General features: G+C 38.0%; 3 protein-coding genes and 1 long non-coding RNA gene across 5 annotated transcripts; 2 read left to right on the top strand and 2 right to left on the bottom strand.

The window, feature by feature from the left end:
• The first annotated feature begins 8,354 nt into the window (after positions 1 to 8,354).
• On the top strand, positions 8,355 to 12,812 carry NDB3 (NAD(P)H dehydrogenase B3). The gene is made up of 10 exons (XM_021959716.2): positions 8,355 to 8,594; positions 9,425 to 9,713; positions 9,795 to 10,001; positions 10,196 to 10,446; positions 10,633 to 10,855; positions 10,985 to 11,089; positions 11,556 to 11,825; positions 11,923 to 12,044; positions 12,154 to 12,273; positions 12,421 to 12,812. The coding sequence occupies exons 1-10, from the start codon at positions 8,506 to 8,508 to the stop codon at positions 12,506 to 12,508; spliced, it is 1,764 nt and encodes a 587-aa protein (XP_021815408.1). The 5' UTR covers positions 8,355 to 8,505; the 3' UTR covers positions 12,509 to 12,812.
• Positions 12,813 to 13,042: 230 nt separating this feature from the next.
• Positions 13,043 to 16,804, top strand: LOC110757962 (protein TRANSPORT INHIBITOR RESPONSE 1). 2 transcript variants are annotated; one of them, XM_021959717.2, is made up of 5 exons: positions 13,043 to 13,423; positions 13,569 to 14,117; positions 14,296 to 14,788; positions 15,094 to 15,896; positions 16,195 to 16,804. In XM_021959717.2, the coding sequence occupies exons 2-4, from the start codon at positions 13,660 to 13,662 to the stop codon at positions 15,847 to 15,849; spliced, it is 1,707 nt and encodes a 568-aa protein (XP_021815409.2). In that variant the 5' UTR covers positions 13,043 to 13,423; positions 13,569 to 13,659; the 3' UTR covers positions 15,850 to 15,896; positions 16,195 to 16,804. The 2 variants fall into 2 exon arrangements, with proteins under 2 accessions (XP_021815409.2, XP_088107654.1); XM_088251528.1 differs by having other exon boundaries at positions 13,043 to 14,117; positions 16,199 to 16,804.
• LOC148295320 (uncharacterized) lies at positions 16,530 to 18,602 on the bottom strand. Its single transcript, XR_015835080.1, has 2 exons — positions 17,858 to 18,602; positions 16,530 to 17,693 (listed from the first exon to the last, which is right to left on the bottom strand). It is a non-coding gene; the product is annotated as an uncharacterized LOC148295320 (long non-coding RNA).
• A 3,437-nt stretch (positions 18,603 to 22,039) lies between these two features.
• Positions 22,040 to 22,909, bottom strand: LOC148295319 (uncharacterized). Its single transcript, XM_088252466.1, has 3 exons — positions 22,521 to 22,909; positions 22,350 to 22,432; positions 22,040 to 22,260 (listed from the first exon to the last, which is right to left on the bottom strand). Exons 1-3 carry the CDS (start codon positions 22,907 to 22,909, stop codon positions 22,040 to 22,042), a joined length of 693 nt encoding a protein of 230 aa, XP_088108592.1.
• Between the last annotated feature and the right edge of the window lie 449 nt (positions 22,910 to 23,358).

The raw sequence follows: 23,358 nt of genomic DNA, 5'->3' as shown, positions 1-23,358 counted from the left end.
TACTTTAATCCTCACAAGGATCATTACAAGCCATCATTTGCTTCAAGAATTTTGAATTCTTCAGGAATTTTCTTACATATGAATTTTCCATGAATATGCATAACATAGCTGCATATGTTTACCATCATAATTCCATGTCTTTACTGGGAAACATTGTGCCATATCATCAAGTGATTTATTTCACTTCATCTTAAACACCATTTTACAACATATACATTTTCAGATCCTTTTGGTGTTTTTATTTATAAGTTCGATCATTGCACTTTTTCAGGAAATTTTCAACTGTACTGGACTGCCTCTTCCAGTTGGCCAATCTTTATTTACATTTGTCGACAATTATAACAAGTGATGCAATATCATCATGTATAGCCCTTGATAACTTTTAAGTACGTACTATAAACCAATATATCATAAATTCGTGATCCCATCATTCTCATGTGCATGCGCATGCATAATTTATAAGCATCTCATTGCTTTCATTATTTTCTGGTACCAGTGCCATTTCAGAGGCTTTCATTGTCACTTCATGAACAAATATCTCTTCTAAGATATAGAATTTATAGAATGTGGATCATAACCTCTTCTAGAGCGTTATTTTAAATAGGGCTTAAACTTTGCAATTAATCTCCACTTCTGAGGAGTTTGGAACCTATAGATATGTCATGCTTCAGGCATCCAACATCTTTATCTATCATGCTTCAGGCATCCAACATCTTTATCTATCATGCTTCAAGCATCCGACATCTTTATCTGTCATGCTTCAGGCATCCAACATATTAGTCATTACTATGCGTTTGTATGTGCTTGAACTTCTGGCATTTGACTTACAGTCTTTTTCTGTCTGAATTTGCTTCTAGCATTTATCTTTTATACCAATTTGTTTGATGAGACAATAATAAACATATTCCATAATCATTCACGTCGTTCTTTGTTCTTTCAGGAACAACCAATTCTCCCCCTAACGACGGGAATTTTGCCTCATCAAGATGAATCCAGAAGTATTATAAGCATAGGTTTTTGGAGACAACAAAGAACAGAAACTTCAGGTTCACTTAATAGAATCACAGAGATACAGTATATCAGAGAATCTCTGGTTCTCAACAACAAGTGATAGGGAAAAAGCTTATAATATAAAAAGCAAACTCACAACGATCTATAAAAAGTGTGAGGCTTACAACCTTTCTTTGATCATTAGGATGTAGAAAGGTTACATGAAGAACATGAAATATACTGGTAAGATACTTGTTGTGATGGAAACGTACCATGCTTCATGTTCTGGGGATATATCAACCATATTCTGATCCATGAAGCATATGGATCGTTCTCTTCTATCATATGTGAGAGAGGCATATATGTTCTAATGAACAATGTCCTCTGTTTCTTACCATAAATGGACCAAGAAGCTCAGTGAACGAGGCTGATACATGATCAAACAACTACTCTAACAAAGTAGGGGATCATGATCAAAGATAATCTTGCTTCTGAAGGTCTTGATCAAAGATAATCTTGCTTCCATGGAAATCTTTAGGATTCCTAAGCACGCCAAGTGCTGTTGAGAGAATTCAGGTTGATATCTCATCCTTTCTTTAGAAAGCAACAACAAAGGGGTATTATGAAACCGTCCAAAGGTGGGGAATATATATAGCAGAAATAAGAATATAGAAAACAGGTGGCTTAAATTTAAACCATACGTTAGTCCCTAATCAGTCAGATTACTTTTCATAAAATTCTCAATAAGACAATCCGGAAATTCTGCAAAGAGTAAAACGATAAGAATTGAATCTTTCATACATAAAAATATCCCAAAGGTCGGATCGAATACCTTACCATGGTCGACAAGCTTGAGTGGGCAGAATAGATTTTGTGGAACAAGAATTCGAATTATATGGATGGTTGTCAGTTGCTCACCTATATATATGATGCTTACAATGCACGGTTCATCAGTAGAATACGTTCCCCACTTTCTGTCATTACTTAAGTGGTTCATTTCCACATCTTTTCCTTCAAAAATGTCTTCCTATCCCCAAAATAATTTTGATTTGAATACTGCTCCCCAAGAGCAAATATTGTTAGCACTGAGATCAGATAGTGATGTTGTCAATGATTCTTTGGTAGCTAGCATGCAGTATGCTGCATCAGTTACTAATTTGGGACAACGGCTGCTGGCCAGATCACAAGAAGTTCAAACACTTAGATCTCAAGTCATAACTCTGCGGAGAAGGCTTAATGATGCTGATCAAAAACTTAGAAGACTGGAGAAAAGAAATAAAGATTTAGAGGAACTTGTTTCTGTGTTGCAAGTTCATGAAGAAAATACATCTGAGGAACACAAAAATTCTCCTACAGATGCCCAAATTCTGAGGCACTAAATATCTTAGTAACTCTAATTATGTAATTTGTTTCTCCTTTGTAATATCGAACTGCAAGTTCCAATCCTTTATAATAATATGAACATAGTATCCACTAAACCTTTAAATCATATGAACTTCAAGTCCATTTTTGAAATAATATGGATGACCAAGAAAACTTCAGGTTCTTTGTAAACTTGGTCTTATGATTCCCTAATTGTGATATCAAAAATATAGAACTTCAGATTCTATGTAAACATCTTGTACGTTTGTTTACAGAACTTCTGGTTCTTGGAAATTTATCTCATATATATAAAACTTCGGGTTTCATGAATTAAATTCCAAATTTATATTTAAGCAAATGTTCACAAAACTTCTAGTTTTGGATTACACATAAAATACTGAAATGAAATAAATAAGATACAATAAAAGTAAGACAATAATTAAACTGCTGTAAAATAAATAGGTGAAACTTCTGGTTTTTCATTTTATTGCTCTTTTATGAGTTTAGGGAACTGCAAGTCCCTTTTTGTATATAGTAACGGAGTACCCAAAATGTTTAATATTCATGCATAATACATTTGCCAGTATATTTACTATTCATGTGTCTGACACTATTATCATATTATCAAGGAGCTTCAAGTCCTGATTTACATGTCAATGATTTTTGGGTCTGATCATATTTTCACAAATATAATTCCAAAGAGACTGCCAGCTCTCATTTTATTTCATTATTAAGGATCTTCAGGATCTCATGTAGTTATATAATGATGGTCAAGGAACTTCAGGTTCCAATTTCTTACATGATATATAATTCATCATAATGAACTTGTAAAATAAATTCTCAAAATAAATATGCAGTAAAATAAATTCATAAAGTAAATTGCTTGCTGTATGAGCGTTAATTCCGCACCATACTTTAAATAAAAGTAAATGTATGATAAAATAAATGTGCTTGTATGGGTATTAATTCTACTCCATACTTCAAATAAAAATAAATAAATGTGGGGATAAAACCGCCACTTAATATAAAAGGATCTTCTGGCCTTTTTAGATTTACATGAATTTAGGGACTTCTAGCCCTTCAAGATCTTCTGGTCTTAAGTTCCTTTTTCATAACACACATGGAGTGTAACCAATATCATCTTTTCGTATAAATGTGAACCATATATAATAAGTTGACAGTGATTGCTTCTGGCAATCATGGTTTTACTAATATCCATATACCAATATATTATTAACCTAAGGTATATAAGTTTGGCTTTGTGCAACCTTTTCCACCCATTTTTTTCGGTGGGTTCTCAACATCAATAGTATAATTAATTCATTATATTAATATACATAATCTGCAAATGGAAAGTTGTTGGAGGATGTCATGTTTGCTTGCCTCCCTAAGTCAATTTCTCTTCACCTGAAACCAATACAGCTAAACATGTAATGACATAAAATATTATTGTACTAATCTATAGGAGTATATTTTATATATATATAGAATTATATATTTAACCCAAATAACATATTATATAATATATTATATTGATATCATATAACTAGAAAAGAGAGTGGCAGACGCATGCTCCAAGTTCCCAACTCAATTGCTTTCCACTTGCTCCAACATGCCTGTACTACTTTTTGAATCGGATGGTTAGCATGAGTATTAAATTGTGTAGATATTATAATAATATAATTAATGAAAGGAGATAAAGTGAGAGGAAGATGACTTATCCTTTGTTTCGGTGAGTGTTCATATCTGTGACAGCAATCCCTTGCCCAGCTATTCGGACAATCAATATCTCCCTGTTGGACAGATTGAAGAACGAGTTTAGTCTGAGCTTGTAGCTTCTTTCCTAAACCGCTATAGGCTTGGCTGTGCTTGTTTATTTTCTGTTAACAAAAAGGTTTAACTGAAAATTCAAGAAAGAAGGGAGATGAAGGAGGGATTTTTTTCGGGGAAATCAGATGGTTTTGGAAGAGTGTTTTGATCGAATATCTCAGCTGGTATTTGAGAGATATTCGTGCTGATAACGTGTTATAAAACTAAGGGATAGAGAGAGAATTTAAAGGAAACAATGATTATCAAGAGCTCCATCGTGAGCTTCATACTTTCTCTTTTCTTCTGCTTGTTATTTCATCTTCATTGAGTGCCTATTTATAGGCAGCTGGAACAAGCTATTACAAATATAATATAGTGAGTAATTGGGAGGGTGAGTCATATAGTAGGTATAGTTGGGTGTGACATACATGGTGGGCATCCATTACATATAGTTTATAACACCCCAACTATTATGTTTGATTCTTTTGGTGAATCTTGTGCTTGATTTTTTGTCCGTTCGGTAAATGAAATGGGGTAGACATACTCGTAAGCTTCGAGGGTTTGTCAATTTCACTTCCAATTTTGGAAGAAACAACCTTGTCCCCACAATTAAATTGTTAAGGATTTGTAAAATCATGATGGGTTGAGGAAGTTTCCATTATGGGGTGATTAACTAGCTTAACTTCTTCCTCCTTAGTGCTTTTCTCTGCTGCAACAAAGATTACTATCTCCAAGATCATCCTATGTTTTTTAATTTTCACTTCTGAAGTTTGTTTGCCACGTAGAAAGAGAAAAGGGTTTGAGAACCCAAACTCTTGATTGAAGATGGCGGCAGACAGAGGGGAGGACAAGGCAAGCAGCCGTGAGAGGGGGAGCACATGGCCGTGCACCAGAGAGAATGGGGGCCGGTAGCCGGCTAGATGTGCTCTTGAATCCGAGACATCTGAAGTGACAAGGACCCTATTACATTATATTGAGCTAGCATCAATTCATGTTTTTCAACTAGGCAAAGTTCCTACACGGTTCTCATTAATATTCCGATTCATATAGACATGCATAGAAGTATATAAATCTTGATCACAAACTAGATGTGGGACGGTGGGAATTTGAACAACAAAGCAAACTATAGACGTGGGAAGAAGAACAAGGTCCTTTTGGCGCTCTTACGGTTGTTTGAAGCTTTGGTCCTTATGCCCTGCTGTAATGATTCCTCTGTCATTACAACAGACTTTTTTTTAATTTAAAAATGCAAGTGACAGTCTAAACTACAAAGAGGGATGTTTCTCATACACATTGTTAAGGTGTTATCGGGTTTAAACTTGAGATTACTGTTTTGAAAATCGAGGTGGTTTACCAAAGGGACCCGTTGGTGGCATTACTACCTTTACATTCCTATTTGTGGATACGTAAAATCCCTTTTACACCCCGGGTACCCGGAAACAACAATAGTGGGGGTGTAAATTTGCAAAGTTTGCTGGAGATGCATGAACTTTTACATCTGAAACAGCGGGGTCACGCAGGAGAAAAGAAGCTGGGGAGAGAAGCACAAAGCAAAGCTGGCGCGGAAAAAAATTCCAGAATTACTTAGCAAGCAAGCAAAGCCTTGTTCAACTCCTTTTATATACACTTTGCGGGTTAAATTTCAGTGATTAAGTTAAGTCTTGAGAGCATCAAATCAAAACCTTTTTAACAGTTTCGACACAATCATTCTGTTTTTCATTACACAATCGTCGTGTCGTGGAAGATAGAAAGAAATGGTAAGGAGCGAAGACCGGTTCGAAATAGCTTTCTTCGACTTGGAGACAACAAAGCCGACCCAACCCGGCCAGGAGTGCATCATATTGGAGTTCGGGGTGATTCTGGTTTGCCCGAGGAAGCTGGTGGAGCTCGACGACTACTCCACCCTGGTCCGACCCGCCGACCTCTCCTCAATCGCCTCCTTGCCTATGCGCAGCAATGGCATTAACAGAGACATCGTCGCTTCCTCCCCTACCTTTCAAGAGATTGCAGATGAGGTCTACGACATTCTCCACGGTTTGCTCCTTTCCTTTTACTTTTCTTGCCAAGTCTCTAACTGTTTGTGTTTGGTTGCTGAGAAATTGAGTACACTGAAAATTTGGATTCTTTTTATTGAAGTGATGATCATGCTTTGTTTTGTTTTGTTTTTTTGGTACAAACACTAGTCTAAACTAAAGTTTCTCACATACAACATAGAGATTCGAAACAGAGACCATTTGTCTGCAAGTCAATTCCAAATTTTACTCGGCTAGACCCATTGTCATAATCATGATTTGTTTAATTGCAAGCAAGGTCTTTTTATATATTATCTTACTATATTTGTTGAATTTGTTTCTAGACTAAACTAAGCTCAATCTATTTTCTTTAAGGATTGCTTTGGATTTTCATTTCTGTAGGTATAGGTGGTGGAAAATTTGGGATTCATTTTTCAATATGATGGCATGACTACAGTTTAGTTGGGCATCATGTTGGGCCTATGTATCACAGATAAAATCTAAACCCAAGCACCTCAAACCTATGAATTTGGTTTTTTTAATATTAGAAAAAAGGGAGATTCACTATAATACCCATTATAGGAGCCCAAATTTTAAAAATACCATAGATGAAATGGACTTTTGAAACTCACCCAAAGCTCATTTACAACATAACAAAAAGGCTTTTAACTTCTTTTAAATTATAAAACTGCCATTGATTTCTTAAAACAAACCCAACCCCAAAACCTCATAAAAAAACCCAAAATACTCAATGGGACATCAAAGTAATTTAATAATCAAAATTAAATTCATTAAGGTCACCTGTCATTTTTTTGGGTGTTTTTTGAGTTTGTTTATCGAAATTAAATGGTGTATGGTTTATTTATAATTTTAGTGTTAAGAATGTGTATATAACTAAATATCTCTATAAAAAAAAACCTATAAAATGGAATGAAATGATGAAATTTGTTGCTAACAGCCAAAGAAAATAAAAAATAACAACTTATATCAAACTTGTTTGGCGGCTTGACTTGTATTAGATTATTCCAGTTATATTAAACTAATGTTTTAGCCGTTGTTTGATGAACTTATAAAAGATGAGAAGAGAAGGACTAAACTAATTAAATTGTAAAACAATATAATATATTACGTCTTGCAAGTCTCATCAAGCGAAATGGAGTTGAGCAGCTTATTATTTGGTTCAGCATGGAGAATGCGATTCTTCATGCTTTTGACCTGTAGGCGTATATGCAAAGAATATTATATATCACATGCAAATTTCATCCCACCAACTGTAGGAGAAATTGAACATGATGCGTGGGTTGACCAACCAGTAGCAGCAAGTAACAAACTTTGAAACTTTATTGTAATTTGGTACATTTCTGTAATTTTGCTTATATTCATCAATCTCGACAGCTGCCATGTGTACTAAATAAAAAGAGTGTCCTTAAAAATACGTCAAAGTAAGGTATCTCAATAGAAAAGGTATTAAATAAATAAATAAATAAATAAAAATGCGTTACAGAATCTAACATATTATTTTGATTTGAATAATAAAATTTTTTCTTTAGGTGAACAAGTCAAATGCTAGACATCTTGGAAAGTGAAAAGTATGTTTCAGAAAATTGGTCAAAATTTCTTTTCGTCTAACCTCGAGATTTATTAGTCTAATAAAGGCCACAAAACCAAAAGATAATAAAATAATAAAAGTCTACGTTTAATGCGTCTGTATCAAAAAAAGAAAAGAAAAGTAAAAATCGTCAAGATTTGGTGTATTCCGGTAATTCTGGGGTGCATATGCTCTCAAATACAGCTAAGGTGTACTTTCGTTTGGCGGAAAGCCATGTGGCATGTGATGATGTCAATGTGTTTTTTTCTTTCCTCCACCTAATTCATATATTTCTTTTTATAAAAAATACAAAATAAGAAAGAATAAAAAATATGAGGCGTGAATTGCTCTGTGCATCAATTTGATCACGCAGCCTCTCCAGCGTCCAGCCCATCAGTGGGGCCCACCAGGGCGGACGTGTCAAAACCCGTACAAAGAAAGCGATTCGCCCTCACACGTGCTAAAGTTTTGCCTTGCGCTCCAAGTCGGCGCTTGACGAGAGCAAATCTGGAAACCTCCCAAACACACACGCATCACGTTCTCCAACCTCTCCGGATTCTTTTGACACATATATATTTGAAGCTTCTTTTTCACACATTCCTACATTACAGGCAAAGCCGCGTTTCTCTCTCTCTCTCTGTTTTTTCCTCTGTAACTTCCCTCTTCTTCTTCCCTCTGCTTCTCTCTGTTTTGTGCCTTTTCGGCTGTAGATCTAAGCGCCGAAAAGCTTGAAAGCAGTGAAAAATGAGAGGTTTCGCTTTCTTCCATAGAGTTTCTAGAGCTTTCCATGACTATCCTTCGATTCCCAAAGTGCTCGTCGTCGTCGCCGTCAGGTATACTCACTTTCTCTGTCTATCATCTCTTTCATCTTCTACGCGTTTGATCTGGTTTCCTATGCGTTCGTTCAGTTCTACATATTTTTCTTGTACAAATTATTACTTATAATATTAGTTTTTTTTTGGGCGATTTCTAATATTAGTATTGCAGTAGAATGTGACAGAATTTTAATTTTCTTATATGTTTTAATCTCTCAGTTTGGCGTATACTTTTATTAGAAGCTATAGTATTGCTGTATTACTCCATTTGATTGCGTTTCCTTGCTAAAAAATATGTTCTCTGTTTTACAACATGCTGAAAAATATATGCTCTGTTTTATTCCGTAGTGAAAAATATGTACTCTGCCTTTTTTTTTTTCGTTCCGATTTTGTTGGCAGTCTCTGGAGTCAATCAGATCTCTTGCACTTATTTCATACATATAGAAAATTGTATAGGAAAGGCGAAATTTTAGGAAATTGGATTGCATTCACCTAAGGCATAGAGTTGCTATGAGCAGAATCACCATGAGCAGATTCATATCATTTGCCTATATAATCATGGCGAAACTATGTTAGCATACCAATAAATTATGTCTGTGTAGTGTAAATTATGCACAAAAGTAGTGAAGAAACAAAGACGTGGCCATTTCCTATTAAGAAAAGAAAATTTGTACTTTGAATGCTTATTTGTAGATAAACTGTAAGATCAAAAAGTAACAAAAAAAATGCTCGTGCTGCTAACCCTTCAGAGGTCGAGAAACTGCATTTTTGTTATTGGTATGCTCACGTAATACATGACACATGATTATATGATGGTTTTGTCTCATGGCTGTTGCTTCAAAATGCAGTGGTTGCGGCCTTTTGGCTTACGCTGAGGCAAACCCTGAGCGAAAACTGGTCAGCAGCGCGCCTGTCCTGACTTCAGCTGAAGTGGACAATAAGAAAAAGAAGGTTGTGGTACTTGGAACTGGCTGGGCTGGAACAAGTTTCTTAAGGAATCTGAAAAATCCCGATTATGAGGTTCATGTCATATCACCTCGGAATTACTTTGCCTTCACCCCTCTGCTACCAAGTGTTACCTGTGGTACAGTGGAAGCTCGCAGCATTGTTGAACCAATTCGAAACATTGCTAGAAAGGTAATGGTTGGATAATAATTGTATCACTCTCTCTAACTGTTGGTGTTCAATAAATTGACAATGATTTTTTTTGGGGTACAGAAAACTGTAGATGTTCAATTCAGTGAAGCTGCATGTCTCAAGATCGATGCAGTAAACCAGAAAATCTATTGTCGATCTAATGTAGAAAACAATTTGAATGGACAAGAAGAGTTCGTTGTGGATTATGACTACCTTATAGTAGCTGTGGGAGCCAATGTTAATACATTCAATACTCCTGGTGTCGTTGAGAACTGCCATTTCTTGAAGGTAACTTCTTTGTAAACCTTGTACATTTATGTATCAGTATGTTCCTGTAAGTTTTCTCTTGTGAAATCAAGATCCTCAGATCAGCTACTCACAGTAGGACAAAGAAAGTGAATAAAGCTTTTTGGTTGTAAGATTAATTGATGTATGCTTATTTGTTGTTTTATTCACCTCGTGAAATTTACTTCCTCACGCAGGAAGTAGAAGATGCTCAAAAGATCCGAAGAACTGTTATTGACTGCTTCGAAAGGGCAAGCCTTCCAGCTGTTAGCGATGAGGAAAAGAAGAGAATTCTTCATTTTGCCATTGTTGGTGGTGGCCCAACTGGTGTGGAGTTTGCTGCAGCACTTCATGATTTCGTCAACGAGGATTTAGTCAAATTGTATCCCAGGGTCAAAGATCTAGTTAAAATAACACTTCTCGAGGCTGGAGATCATATTCTGAACATGTTAGTAAATAATCTCACATATAAACCTTCGTTATATATTTCGAAATAGTATTTTGTTGTTTAATCTAGCATTACCCTACGATAAGCATGCATTGATATGCTTTTGCAGTTTTATTATAATCTGACTGAAATGCATGTGTGCAGTTATTTCTTTGTGATCATTGAACTTTTCTCATGTTTTTGCAGGTTTGATAAAAGAATCACAGCTTTTGCTGAAGAAAAATTTCAAAGAGATGGTATTAATGTGAAAACAGGATCCATGGTTGTGAAAGTAACTGAAAAAGAAATCTTTACCAAAGAATTGAAAAATGGAGGGGAAGTTTCGACCATACCTTATGGAATGGCACTCTGGTCAACTGGTGTAGGAACGCGTCCTTTCATAAAGGATTTCATGAGTCAAGTTGGTCAGGTGTGTTTGTCCTTCTTATTGATGTTGTGCTGACTTCTCCGTCTTTAGAAATCTTACGAAGCTCAATTATATGTCTTTTACAAGTACATGTCACTCTTATTAAACAAGCATCTGTTCCTTAATGCACAGGCTAATCGACGGGTGTTAGCAACTGATGAATGGCTGCGAGTGGAGGGATGTGACAAAGTGTATGCAATTGGTGATTGTGCCACAATAAATCAGCGCAAAGTCATGGTAAGTGCCCCTGTTATTTCTCCAACGTTTATTTTTGTACCAAAGTTGCCAAAAATTGCAGTTTCCAGTAGACCTTTGTCTCGTCGTTCTTTTATTTGGGAAAAGTATGTTCAGCACAACAGTGGGATTTATTTTTCTCGTCATGGAATGGCTATTGTGAGATGACTACAACGTGGTGAACAGTTAAAACTGAAGGGGAATGGGATCATGGGAGTCATGAGAACGAGTTAATTTCTGGTTTCTATATTAGAATTGATGAGTAGACCAGTTCTTTGGTTCTCTATTTGCTCTATGGAAATCTGTGTTCATCCGTATTTTCTTGTTAATAAGTTAGTGAATACATCAACAAATTCTTTGATTTGCTAATGCTAAATTACCGTTAAGTCGGTACATTATCTATTATATTGGAACAGTTGTTTGATGTGAACATTCCTTTAATTTGTCTTAATGCCTATTTGTTTTTCAGGAAGATATCGCTGCCATATTCCGAAAGGCGGACAAGGATAATTCAGGAACACTCACAGTTGAGGAATATAAAGCAGTGATTAATGATATTTGTGAAAGGTATCCTCAAGTGCAGGTTTATTTGAAGAGCAAACAGATGAAGAATATGGTTGATCTTTTGAAGGAAACACCGGATGTTTCAAAAGGATCCGCAGAGCTGAATATTGAAGATTTCAAAACAGCTCTTTCCAATGTGGATTCCCAGATGAAAAATCTTCCAGCTACAGGCCAGGTATTATGCGTTTTTATGCACATTTGAGTATATTATTTATTGAAGGCATGTCTCTCCACATACATGTCTCATTTCCCTCTCAAATGGCATATTCCAGGTTGCTGCTCAACAAGGTGTCTACCTTGCCAAGTGTTTTAACCGAATGGAAGACTGTGAGAAAAATCCAGAAGGTCCTCTCAGATTCCGTGGGGAAGGCCGCCATCGGTTTCGCCCATTTAGGTATGAGTTAAATTGAAATCTGTGTGTTTTTCTGAAGCCATGCTTTTGCGATTAGATGAAACCTAACTGTGAACATTTCCATTGTCTAATCTTAATATTCTTCCTGAAGGTACAAGCATCTTGGACAATTTGCTCCTCTGGGTGGAGAGCAAACAGCAGCCCAGCTTCCTGGGGATTGGGTATCGATCGGCCACAGCTCCCAGTGGCTTTGGTATTCTGTTTATACAAGGTACCGTGTGACTTTTATTTATTTATTTCCTCTCTTGGTTGTTGAGCTGAAATTTCAATTTCAATTTCAATTTCAATCCCCTGTTGGTTGTTGGATATAAACAGAGATTGATTTTTCTCTTTTGACTGTTTTATTTTAACAATTCAGCAAACAAGTGAGCTGGCGCAACAGGGCATTGGTGGTAACAGACTGGGTTAGGCGTTTCATCTGGGGGAGGGATTCAAGTCGCATTTGAGGCACATTTCATTTCAATTCAACTGCCAGAAGCTATCTTATCTTAACAAGAGAGTTTGACAAATAAAGAACAAGTTTTGTTTTCCGGATTCAAGTGGTTGGTTGATTGATGAATGAGTTTAGGTGAAGAAGAAGCAGCAGATCCTTGATGTAGTAGTTGTATCGGATTCGTCGACTCACCTCACCATTGTTTATTTTTATTTTTATAATCCTCTTTAACTATACGCATATTATATTCCTAACCCTTTGCGGCTGTTACTGGAATGATTATGTGTGGGATTTGAAGGTCCCAAATTTTGCAGTTATATTCCGTCTGATTTTTGTTCGGTGGGTGGTGATGTTCTATTTACTTTTATTTTTTTTATTGAAAGGACGCAGATATACGTTCCCAATTGCAAGTTGCAAACTTTGTAAGTGAGATGAGATATTTTGGTCACTTCTTGAATGTGCGGACGAAAACAGGAGTGCAGGTTTTGAGATGAAACCGATCCAGATTGGATCGTGCACACCCTACTTTTCCGGAATTGTTTAATTCAAAGAAGAAATTGCTTGATTCCTTTCGTTCGGAGGCAAACTACAACTTGTATTTGAGACATGACATCCCATCAAATTTCCTTGAGTGACAGGAATTGGTTCCAACCGCTTAAAAATGAACTGAATAATGAAATGAATTGAATGGACTACACGTATGAACAACTGAGATCCGATCAGCAGCTGCCACGTGCAAATCCCCACGTTGCCGAGCCGACAAATAATGGACAAGTTTATGGAATCCACTATTTTATATGGACACCCAGAAAAGGAGACCGTTGGTAGAACATGGGCTTGTTAAGCTTTAGGGGGGACAAAGAGGGAGATGAATAATACACTCATACAGTAATTAACTTCGTTGGTGATGTCTAATCACCTCGAGGAAGTATTCGTTCATCCATAGATTACATTCTAGCTTGTTAAACAAATAATAATTTAAATAACTAATCACCATTACTAGATCCCTAAACCATTATTTTTCTCTGCTGCTGCTGCTGCTAACTATTTGCTTCTTTCTCCTCCTTCTCCAGCTCAACCTCCATATTCTGCGCATTTTCAGACACAAAGGACAAAGCCCTCTTCTTCTCTTCTCTTGCTCTGCTCAGACTGAGCTCTGTTTTTATGGATTCAAAAATAAAGAAGGTGCTGGAGCAGCTCCTGGGCCTGGGCCTGGTTAACTCGCGCAAGGACCGGAGCTCGGTCTCGCTGGTGTGCAAGGACTGGTACGAAGCGGAGCGGTTGTCTCGCCGTCACGTCTTCATCGGAAACTGCTACTCGGTGTCGCCGGATATCGTGACCCGGCGGTTTCCGAACATTCGGAGCGTGACCCTGAAAGGGAGGCCGCGGTTCTCGGACTTCAATCTGGTCCCTCCGAATTGGGGCGGCGATGTTCAGCCTTGGCTTGAGGTGTTCGCCTCCGAATGCCCACTTTTGGAGGAGCTGAGGCTGAAGAGGATGACGGTGACTGATGAGAGCCTTGAATTTTTGGCTGTTTCGTTTCCCGAGTTCAGAGCTCTCTCGCTTCTCAGCTGTGATGGGTTCAGCACTGATGGCCTTGAAGCCATTGCCACTCACTGCAAGTAAGTGTCTTTCTGGATTTGGACCTTTTCCAGTTTTTGAGTTTTGATTGCTAAGTGTTTTTCGATTGGTTTTTGGGTTCCAGAGATGAGATCTGAGAGAGAGAGAGAGAGAGTAATGGTTGAAGAAAAGAATTCATCCCTGATTTATAACTTTTTGAACAAAATCATTTGGTTACAGGAATTTGATTGAGCTCGACATACAGGAGAATGACATTGATGATAAAAGTGGGGACTGGTTAAGTTGTTTCCCTGAAACCTTCACATCATTGGAAATACTAAACTTTGCCAGCTTCAATAGCAAAGTTGATTTTGATGCTCTTGAGAGACTTGTAAGTAGGTGCAAATCATTCAAGGTGTTAAAGGTTAATAAAAGTGTAACCTTGGAACAACTACAAAGTCTTCTTACCCATGCTCCTCAACTTTTGGAGCTTGGCACCGGCTCATTTTGGCAAGAGCTCACAGCTGCTCAGCATTCACAACTTGAAAGAGCATTTAGCAATTGCAAGAATTTGCACACCCTCTCTGGCTTATGGGAAGCAACGGCCCTTTATCTCCCAGTTCTGTATCCTACTTGTACAAATCTCACTTTCTTGAATTTGAGTTATGCTACTTTGCAAAGTTGGGACCTTGCTAAGCTTGTTGCTCATTGCCCACTCCTCCGGCGCCTTTGGGTAAGTAAATTTCCCATTTATTTCCTTTTCTACATAATAGCTTCTTCATTTTGAAAATGCTAATCTATTAAGGTAGATGAGAAGGAAACACATTATAATCTTTACAATAATGACATGGTACATAATTGGGGTTTTGAAATCGTTACTGTTTGACCACACTGATGAAATAATAACTTAACCCTCTCTTTGATTGGCTTATTTATTTTTCTGAACACTGCAAGTGCATCTACAACTGTTGAATGGGAAGATATGTTGACTATTGAAATCCTCAGGTGCTAACTCTTGATATCAAATTTTTGATACAGGTCCTGGACACAGTGGAAGACAAAGGGTTGGAGGCTGTTGGATCGAACTGTCCTTTGCTTGAGGAACTCCGTGTTTTCCCTTCTGCTCCTGACGGTGATGATATTATCGATGGGGTGACTGAATCTGGGTTTGTTGCTCTGTCTTATGGCTGCCGAAGACTCCGCTATGTCCTCTACTTTTGTTGGCAGATGACTAATGCTGCTATAGCAACCGTTGCACAAAACTGCCCTGATATCACCCACTTTCGTCTCTGCATAATGAACCCAGGGCAACCAGATTACCTAACAAAAGAGCCTATGGATGAGGCTTTTGGGGCAGTGGTGAAGACGTGCACTAAACTACAAAGGCTTTCAGTTTCAGGTTTATTGACCTACCTTACATTTGAATACATTGGGAAACATGCCCAAAATTTGGAATACCTTTCAGTAGCCTTCGCTGGAGAAAGTGATTGGGGGATGCAATGTGTGCTGGATGGTTGTCCCAAGCTCAAGAAACTTGAGATTCGGGACTGCCCATTCGGGGATGTGGCTTTGCTCTCAGGTTTAGAGAAGTATGAATCTATGAGGTCAGTTTGGATGTCAGCCTGCAATGTGACAATGAACGCGTGTCGCTCATTGGCAAGTGAGAGGCCGAGATTGAATGTTGAGGTAATGAAGGATGATGGGAATGATGAAAATCAAGCTGATAAAGTCTACGTTTACCGTTCTGTTGCTGGGCCAAGAAGGGATGCCCCGCCTTTCGTTCTCACGTTTTGAAGATTGAAGCCTATTGTGCTCACTCTTTGAAGCTTACAAAATACATGGTAATCTCTCTCCGTCTCTCTTCCTCTCATTTAGTCACACATACCATGTTGCAAGTCTGAGGCTCTTATCACACACAGTTAACATTGATAGTGTGTGCATGCACTAGTAGCAAATATTCATCAAGTTAATTGCTTAAAGTTTAGTGCTTCTTAGTTCTGTGTTCTGTAATGTTAGTTGACTTAAGTAGCAAGAAAATTATCATCTTAGTTACCATTGTAATAGAATGAGAAGACAAGTTAAACAGTTAGTGATATGCCTTGGTGAGGTGCTAATTTGTGGATGATTTCTTGTTTGAAGATAGGAACATCTTGGACAATTTGGTCCTTTGGGATTGGGATGAGAGCAAACAGCAGCATACAGCTCCCAGTGGCTGGCTGGGTTGAAATTTCTGTCGTCGGACATAAACAGATTTTGATTCTCAGTTTTACTCGTGTGTTTGAATAATTTGCTTCCTGAACAAATCAGCTGGCGCATCAGGGCATTGTTGATATCAGACTGACTGGGATAGGCGTTTCATTTGGGGGAGGGAGGAGGGAGGAGGGATTCAAGTCGCATTTGAGGCATCTGACAATTTAACAGCCAGAAGCTAGAGCTTTGACAATAAAGAACCAGTGATGTTTTTCGCATTCAAATAGTTTCGTTGAGGAATTACGCGAAGCAGCAGATCAATCCGTCATAGTTGTTGGACTCGTGGATTAGATACATAGTCTCACCATTGATTTTGATAAATAACATAGGCATCTTCCTAATCCAAGTGCCACTTGAAAGTCGTATGTTGTTTTGGTCAATTGCTGTGGAGTGGAGTGGTGGACTAAGATACGAATCTCCCATACTGAGTGAGCATCATGAAATTATTACTTTATCTATCGTTGGAGTTTCTAATATTAGTCAAATCTCTGTTATTTAATTATTAGAATTGGTTTTCATTGCATCCTCCATTATAAAAATCAAGTATACTATACACGTACTAACATAACATAAATCTAATCAAGATGAGAAAACACACTTACATTTACAGGCAAGTGGCAATCAAGTATTAACTAGTAGTAATCTGAATGGGACGTATATAATATTAACTGTTACATAATCTATCTATATATATATAAAGGAAAAGGCAGAGAATGGTGAAACATTCAAAATACCAGAATATGTCATTGGTTAATGCAAACATTAAGAATTGAAATTATTAATTAAATGAGGATAATATGGTAAATTCACACTTTTTCATATTTAAAAAAATAAAAAATAAAATAAAAATAAGATAATGGCCAATTTTTATGGAACACAACTACCCATTATCTTTTTAATTCTAAAATAAATTTTAATTTTTTTTAAAAAAGCCTCTCGCAAGCGCTGAAGCGCGTGCGGAGAGGCTAGTGAAATATAAAGATGAACATCTCAGACCCAATTAGGGAAAGTGCAACTTGTTTTCTCTTGCCTCATCGGCTAGCTTCAAAACCTTTCGAATTAGTTGCTAGCTGCCTTGCAAAGTTGCAAGCATGGAGTGCGCTAGCTTTGTTTCTGTGGTGGGCCAGAAATTGATTGTGAAGCTTGATGATCCTTGGCTAGAAATTCTCTATAAATAAAAAAAACCCAAAATTCTCTAAATATAAAGAACTGAATATCAAAATTAACAATCCCATAACTCCAAACCCAATTAGAACCCAAAATCAAATTGAAAAGCCCATACCCCCTAAAACCCCAATTCCCAAAATACAAATAAAATTCCAAGAAATGCATACTTGTGGTGGGCCAGCTTTGGTTGTGAAGCTTGATGATCCTTGGCTAGAAATTCTCTATATAAAAAAAACCCAAAATTCTCTAAATATAAAGAACCGAATATCAAAATTAACAATCCCATAACTCCAAACCCAATTAGAACCCAAAATCAAATTGAAAAGCCCATAACCCCTAAAACCTCAATTCCCAAAGTACAAATAAAATTCCAAGAAGTGCATACCTGTGGTGGGCCAGCTTTGATTGTGAAGCTTGATGATCATTGGCTAGAAATTTTTATGAAGCTTGGTGATCATTGACTAGAAATTCTCTAGAAAAAAAACTCCAAAATTCTCTAAATATAAACAACCGAATATCAAAATTAACAATCCCATAACTCCAAACCCAATTAGAACCCCAAATCAAATTGAAAAGCCCATAACCCCTAAAACCCCAATTCCCAAAATACGAATAAAATTTCAAGAAGCTAGAAATTCTCGGGAAAAAAAAAACCCAAAATTTTCTAAATATAAAGAACCCAATACCAAAAATAACAATCCCAGAACTTCCAAATAGAATGTAAAACTTGTAGAGATTTACTGGTTGCAGTTTTTTATATGAACATTGAATCACTTACAATAGGATATATACAAAGAGAGTTGGCTTCCTCTCCAAGCTCCTAAACAAAAACAAACAATAGGGTAGCTGGCCTTGGCTTCCTTTCCAAGCCTTGGAACACCTAAAGTCAATCCCTCAATTTAGGGAATTAAGGCTACCAACCTTCTTGGGAAAAAAAAAAAAAAAAGGCTACCAACCTTATCCTACCAACTACCCACCTTATTAGGGAACTAAATCCAACCAACTAGCTCATTAATGTATTAACAAACTAACTAACTAACTAACTAACACTCCCCCTCAAGGTGGTGCAAAGATATCATGCATGCCCAACTTGTCAAGAGAGTCATAGAAAACTTTACTTGATACTGCCTTTGTCAGGACATCAGCAAGTTGGTTTCTTGAGTTTACAAATGGAAACTCAATCATACTACTTTCCAATTTTTCTTTGATGAAGTGTCAGTCAATTTCCACATGTTTAGTGCGGTCGTGTTGTATTGGATTATGAGCTATCTCAATAGTAGCTTTATTGTCACAATACAGGTTTGTGGCTTTCAATTGTTTTATGCTAAGATCATTTAATAATCTCCTTAGCCAGAGCAATTCACATACTCCTTGAGCCATTCCCCTAAATTCAACTTCAACATTGGATCTAGCCACAACTCTTTACTTTTTACTTCTCCAAGTGACTAAGTTGTCACCCACAAATGTAAAATATCCAGAAGTAGAACGTCTATCCATGATGGATCTTGCCCAGTCAGCATCTGTGTATCCTTCAAGATCCATATGTGTATTTTTGGAGAACATAAATCCTTTTCTAGGGGCAGTCTTCAGGTATCACATTATCCGTGTTACTTCATCCATGTGTGCTTCACTTGGTTGATGCATGAACTGACTTACCACACTCACAGCATAGGCTATGTCGGGGCTTGTATGGGACAGATAAATTAGTCACCCAACTAATCTTTGATATCTTTCTTTGTCAGTAGAAGCTTGATCTGGATACATTCCCAATTTGTGATTTTGCTTAATAGGTGTGTCAGTTGGCTTGCAATCTAGCATTCCAGTCTCTGTCAGCAAATCTAACACATATTTTTTTTGGAATAGAAATATGCCATGTTTAGATCTAGCAACTTCTATGCCAAGAAATTACTGTAACTCACCTAGTTATTTCATCTCAAATTCACTTGCAAGAAGCTTCTGTAGAGTCTACCTTTCTTCACTGTCATTACTGGTAACTACCATATCATCTACATAGATGATCAGGGCTGTAAGTTTCTCACCACAACGTTTTAAGAACAGTGTGTGATTCGAGTTACTCTGTGTATACCCAAATCGCTTCATGGAATATGTAAATCTCTCAAACCAGGCTCGCAGTGATTGCTTTAACCCATATAATGATTTCCTTAGCTTGCATACGGTAGTGAGTCTAGATGTCACAGGGATCCCAGGTGGTGGATCCATATACAACTCTTCTTGTAAGTCCCCGTGAAGAAATGCATTCTTTACATCATACTACAGTAATGGCCAGTCAAGATTTGCAGCCAAGGATATGAGAACATGTACAATGTTGATCTTGGCAATATGTGCAAATGTTTCTTGATAGTTGATTCCATATGACTGTGTATACCCTTTGACCACTAATCGAGCTTTGTACCGGTCTATAAATCCATCAACTTTGTATTTAACGGTGAATATCCATCGACATCCAACTGGTTTCTTCCCTTGTGGTAAAGGAACCATTTCCCACATAGAATTCTTTTTTCAGAGCTTCCATCTCAATAGCCATTGCTTTAGCCCACCTAGAGTCTGTCACAACATCCTGCCACTTACTTGGAACACATACAATAGATAATTGATTGACAAATGATGCATATGACTTTGAAAATCTGTGAGTGGACACATGGTTATTAATGGGATATTTTGATTTAGCATTAAGGTCAAGGCAATATTGAGGCTTAGGTTTTCTCCTAGTGGTTCTAGGTGGAAGTGTATATAGTGTAACAATAGGTGGTTCAGTGATTACCTCAAGTGTTTCTTCATTACTCGACGAATGGTGTGATGGCAGGGCAGGAGGGGTTGTATTTTGTAGTTAGATGTCAGGGACATCTGGATCATCTTCAGGTACTATGGTCTCAAGGTTCTCACTGAGGTCAGGATGGAACGGAACTGAAATTTCTCCAGTATTTTCAACTATGTGTAAAAGCAACCGGTCGCAAGTATTAGGGCGACCGGTCATCTGGGACGTTTCTTCAGCATCGTCGACTCTGTGTAAAAACGACCAGTTGCAGGTAGTAGGGCGACCGTTCGCCTGAGGCATTTCTTCAGGGTTGTTAGCATGTTCTCTAGTCTTTTTTTCAAGTGATGTGTCTTTCTCTTCACCCTTCTCCCCCTGAAGAGAAGGGGACGTAGAAACCACAAAGTAGGCCAATTCTTCATGAAAAGTGGCATCCATAGTGACAAAGAGCTTTTGAGTAAGAGCATGGTAACACTTGTATCCTTTTTGAGTCGATCCATATCCAACAAACACACATAGGAGGGCACAAGGATCGAGCTTACTCCATTGATAAGAGGGGACATGAGCATAAACAACACAACCAAACACACGGGGAGGCAACTTGAGAATAGTAGGAAAAGAGATATGACAAGCCAAGGCGTCGAGCGGAGTTTGGAAATCCAAAACACTACTAGGCACCCGATTAATCACATATATTACAGAAAGAATAACATGACTTCATAAGTAGTGAGTGACAGATTTATCAAGCATGTAGGCACGTGCAACCCCAAGTAATTGACGATTCTTTTGCTCGGCAACACCATTTTGTTGTGGAGTGAAAAAGGTGGAGGTTTGGTGGATGATGCCTTGGTCCCGGAAGAATTGAGCCAAGACACCATTCACATGTTCCCCACTATTGTCGGACTGAAACACTTTGATGATGCTTGAAACTAAGTGGAGATCATAGCATGAAATTCGCGAATTGTGGCAGTAACATCACTTTTATGGGCGAGCAAATATACCCATGTCATACAGGTACAATCATCTATAAATGTAACAAACCACCTCTTGCCATTGGAGGAGACTTTAGCAGGACCCCAAACATCAGAGTGAACTAAGTCAAAAGGAAATTCTGTTTTATTCTCACTTAAGGGAAAAACAGTTCGATGGCTTTTGGCTAATACACAAGTTTCACACCGAAACTGAGGATTAACTAAACCATGGAACAAAGATGGAAACAAACGTTGAAGATAGCCAAAGGATGGATGCCCTAGTCGACGATGCCAGAGCCAAATTTGGTGTTGATTGTGAGCTTGTGAGTTGGGACCATCAGTATAAGCTGTTGTGGGTGATGAAGAGACCATCAAGGAATACAACCCCCCCTTTTCGTTTACCATGCTCAATCGTCGCGTGAGTCATGAGGTCCTGAAAAACACAATGGGAAGGATATAATGTGGCATAACAATTATGTGAGTCAAGTAATTTCCCAACAGACAACAAATTGCATTTAATGGATGGAACAAGCAGTGTATGAAGTAAGGATAAGGAAGAGGAATGTGATATAGTCCCTTCTCCAGCAACATTAGAAGGAGCCCTATTAGCACTAGTAATGTGAGGATAACGAGACTTAGGAGATAATGTGGAAAAAATAGTAGAGTCAAAAGTCATATGATCACCAGTGTCAATTATCCATGTAGTGGGTCGTGTACCTGATTTGTGGTTGGAGTCGGAGAGTAACGTAGAAGATGGAGAAGCATCGGTAGTCATGACACAAGCTGCCTTGGGTGGTTAGTTGTGGGACTTGAGTGCATCCCATCACTCAGGATAACCATGAAGCTTAAAGCATGTCTCAACAAGGTGATTACCACCACAGTGAGTGCACTTCTGAGTCCCTTTTGTACCATCAGTTTTGGGACCATGGAGAGGTAGGCTAAAGGACACACGGTGGGGTGGCCAATAGTGCTTGACTGCCATGGAACCTCCTCTGCCAAGCATGGAGGATTGGCGATTATCTTCCTCCACTACAAGTGCATAGGCTTCAAGGACAGGTGGAACAGGGTTCATAGTGAGAATTCGACTACGAACTGAATTAAAATTAGGATCGAGTCCTCCCAAAAAATGGTACAGACGATCACCATCAAGTGCTTATTGGTGAAGAGCCACATCATCAAGATTGGTGTGCTTACAGGGATGGAGGCAGTCGATCTCCTGCCATATTAAGTGTAACTTTTCATAGTAAACATTCACCAGTTCACCATTTTGAGAGGTGGTAATGGACTAATGACGGAGTTGGTACAGCTTGGAGCTGTTATGAGTGACAGTATATGTCTTCCAAGCTGCATCCCACACCGCATAAGCCATTGAGCAATGATTAAATAAGGCACGTACATTCTTGATCATATTGTTGAAGAGCCATGATTGCACCAAACAGTTGTTTTCATCCCAAGTTTCATAAATGGGGTCGTCAATGGCAGGGGCAGTTTTTTTGGCATTGATAAAACCAGCCATACTACGGGCGGTGATGTCCAAACACACACTATAAGACCATGCAGGGTAGTTAGACCCATCCAACTTTTCTGGAGTAATTTGAGAGGAGTGGTCATGAGAGGAACGAGGTGGTGGAGTTGAGGAGTCGACCTTGGTGGAGTCGGCCGTGGAGTTGGTTAAGTCGTTGATGTCACCCATGAGGTAAATAGGTAAAAAGATGCAGCGGAAGATAACTTAGAACTTTAGCAAACAAGAGTACAAATAAAAATTGTGATCACATCCAATTTTGAGGCAAGGCAAAGTATGAGATAGGAATAATGTAGTAGCGAAGTATGAGCAAAGTTAAGTAGAGACAAGGCAAGGGTAGAGATAGGAACAATATAGTAACAAAGTATGAGCAAGGGTAAGTAGAGATTAGGCAAGAACAAGGTTATACAAAGACAACCAAAATCAATTGCTCTAATACCATGCCAAATAGAATGTAAAACTTGTAGAGATTTCCTGGTTGCAGTTTTTCATAGTTACATTGAATCACTTACAATAAGACATATACAAAGAGAGTTGGCTTCCTCTCCAAGCCCCTAAACAGAAACAAACAAGAGGGTAGCTGGCCTTGGCTTCTAAGCCGTGGAACTCCTAAAGTCAAT

The sequence above is a fragment of the Prunus avium genome, chromosome 4, assembly GCF_965620075.1.
Source record: "Prunus avium chromosome 4, drPruAviu1.hap1.1, whole genome shotgun sequence".
In the NCBI taxonomy this organism is placed as follows: domain Eukaryota; kingdom Viridiplantae; phylum Streptophyta; class Magnoliopsida; order Rosales; family Rosaceae; genus Prunus; species Prunus avium.
This window is presented reverse-complemented; position numbering and strand designations above follow the sequence as displayed.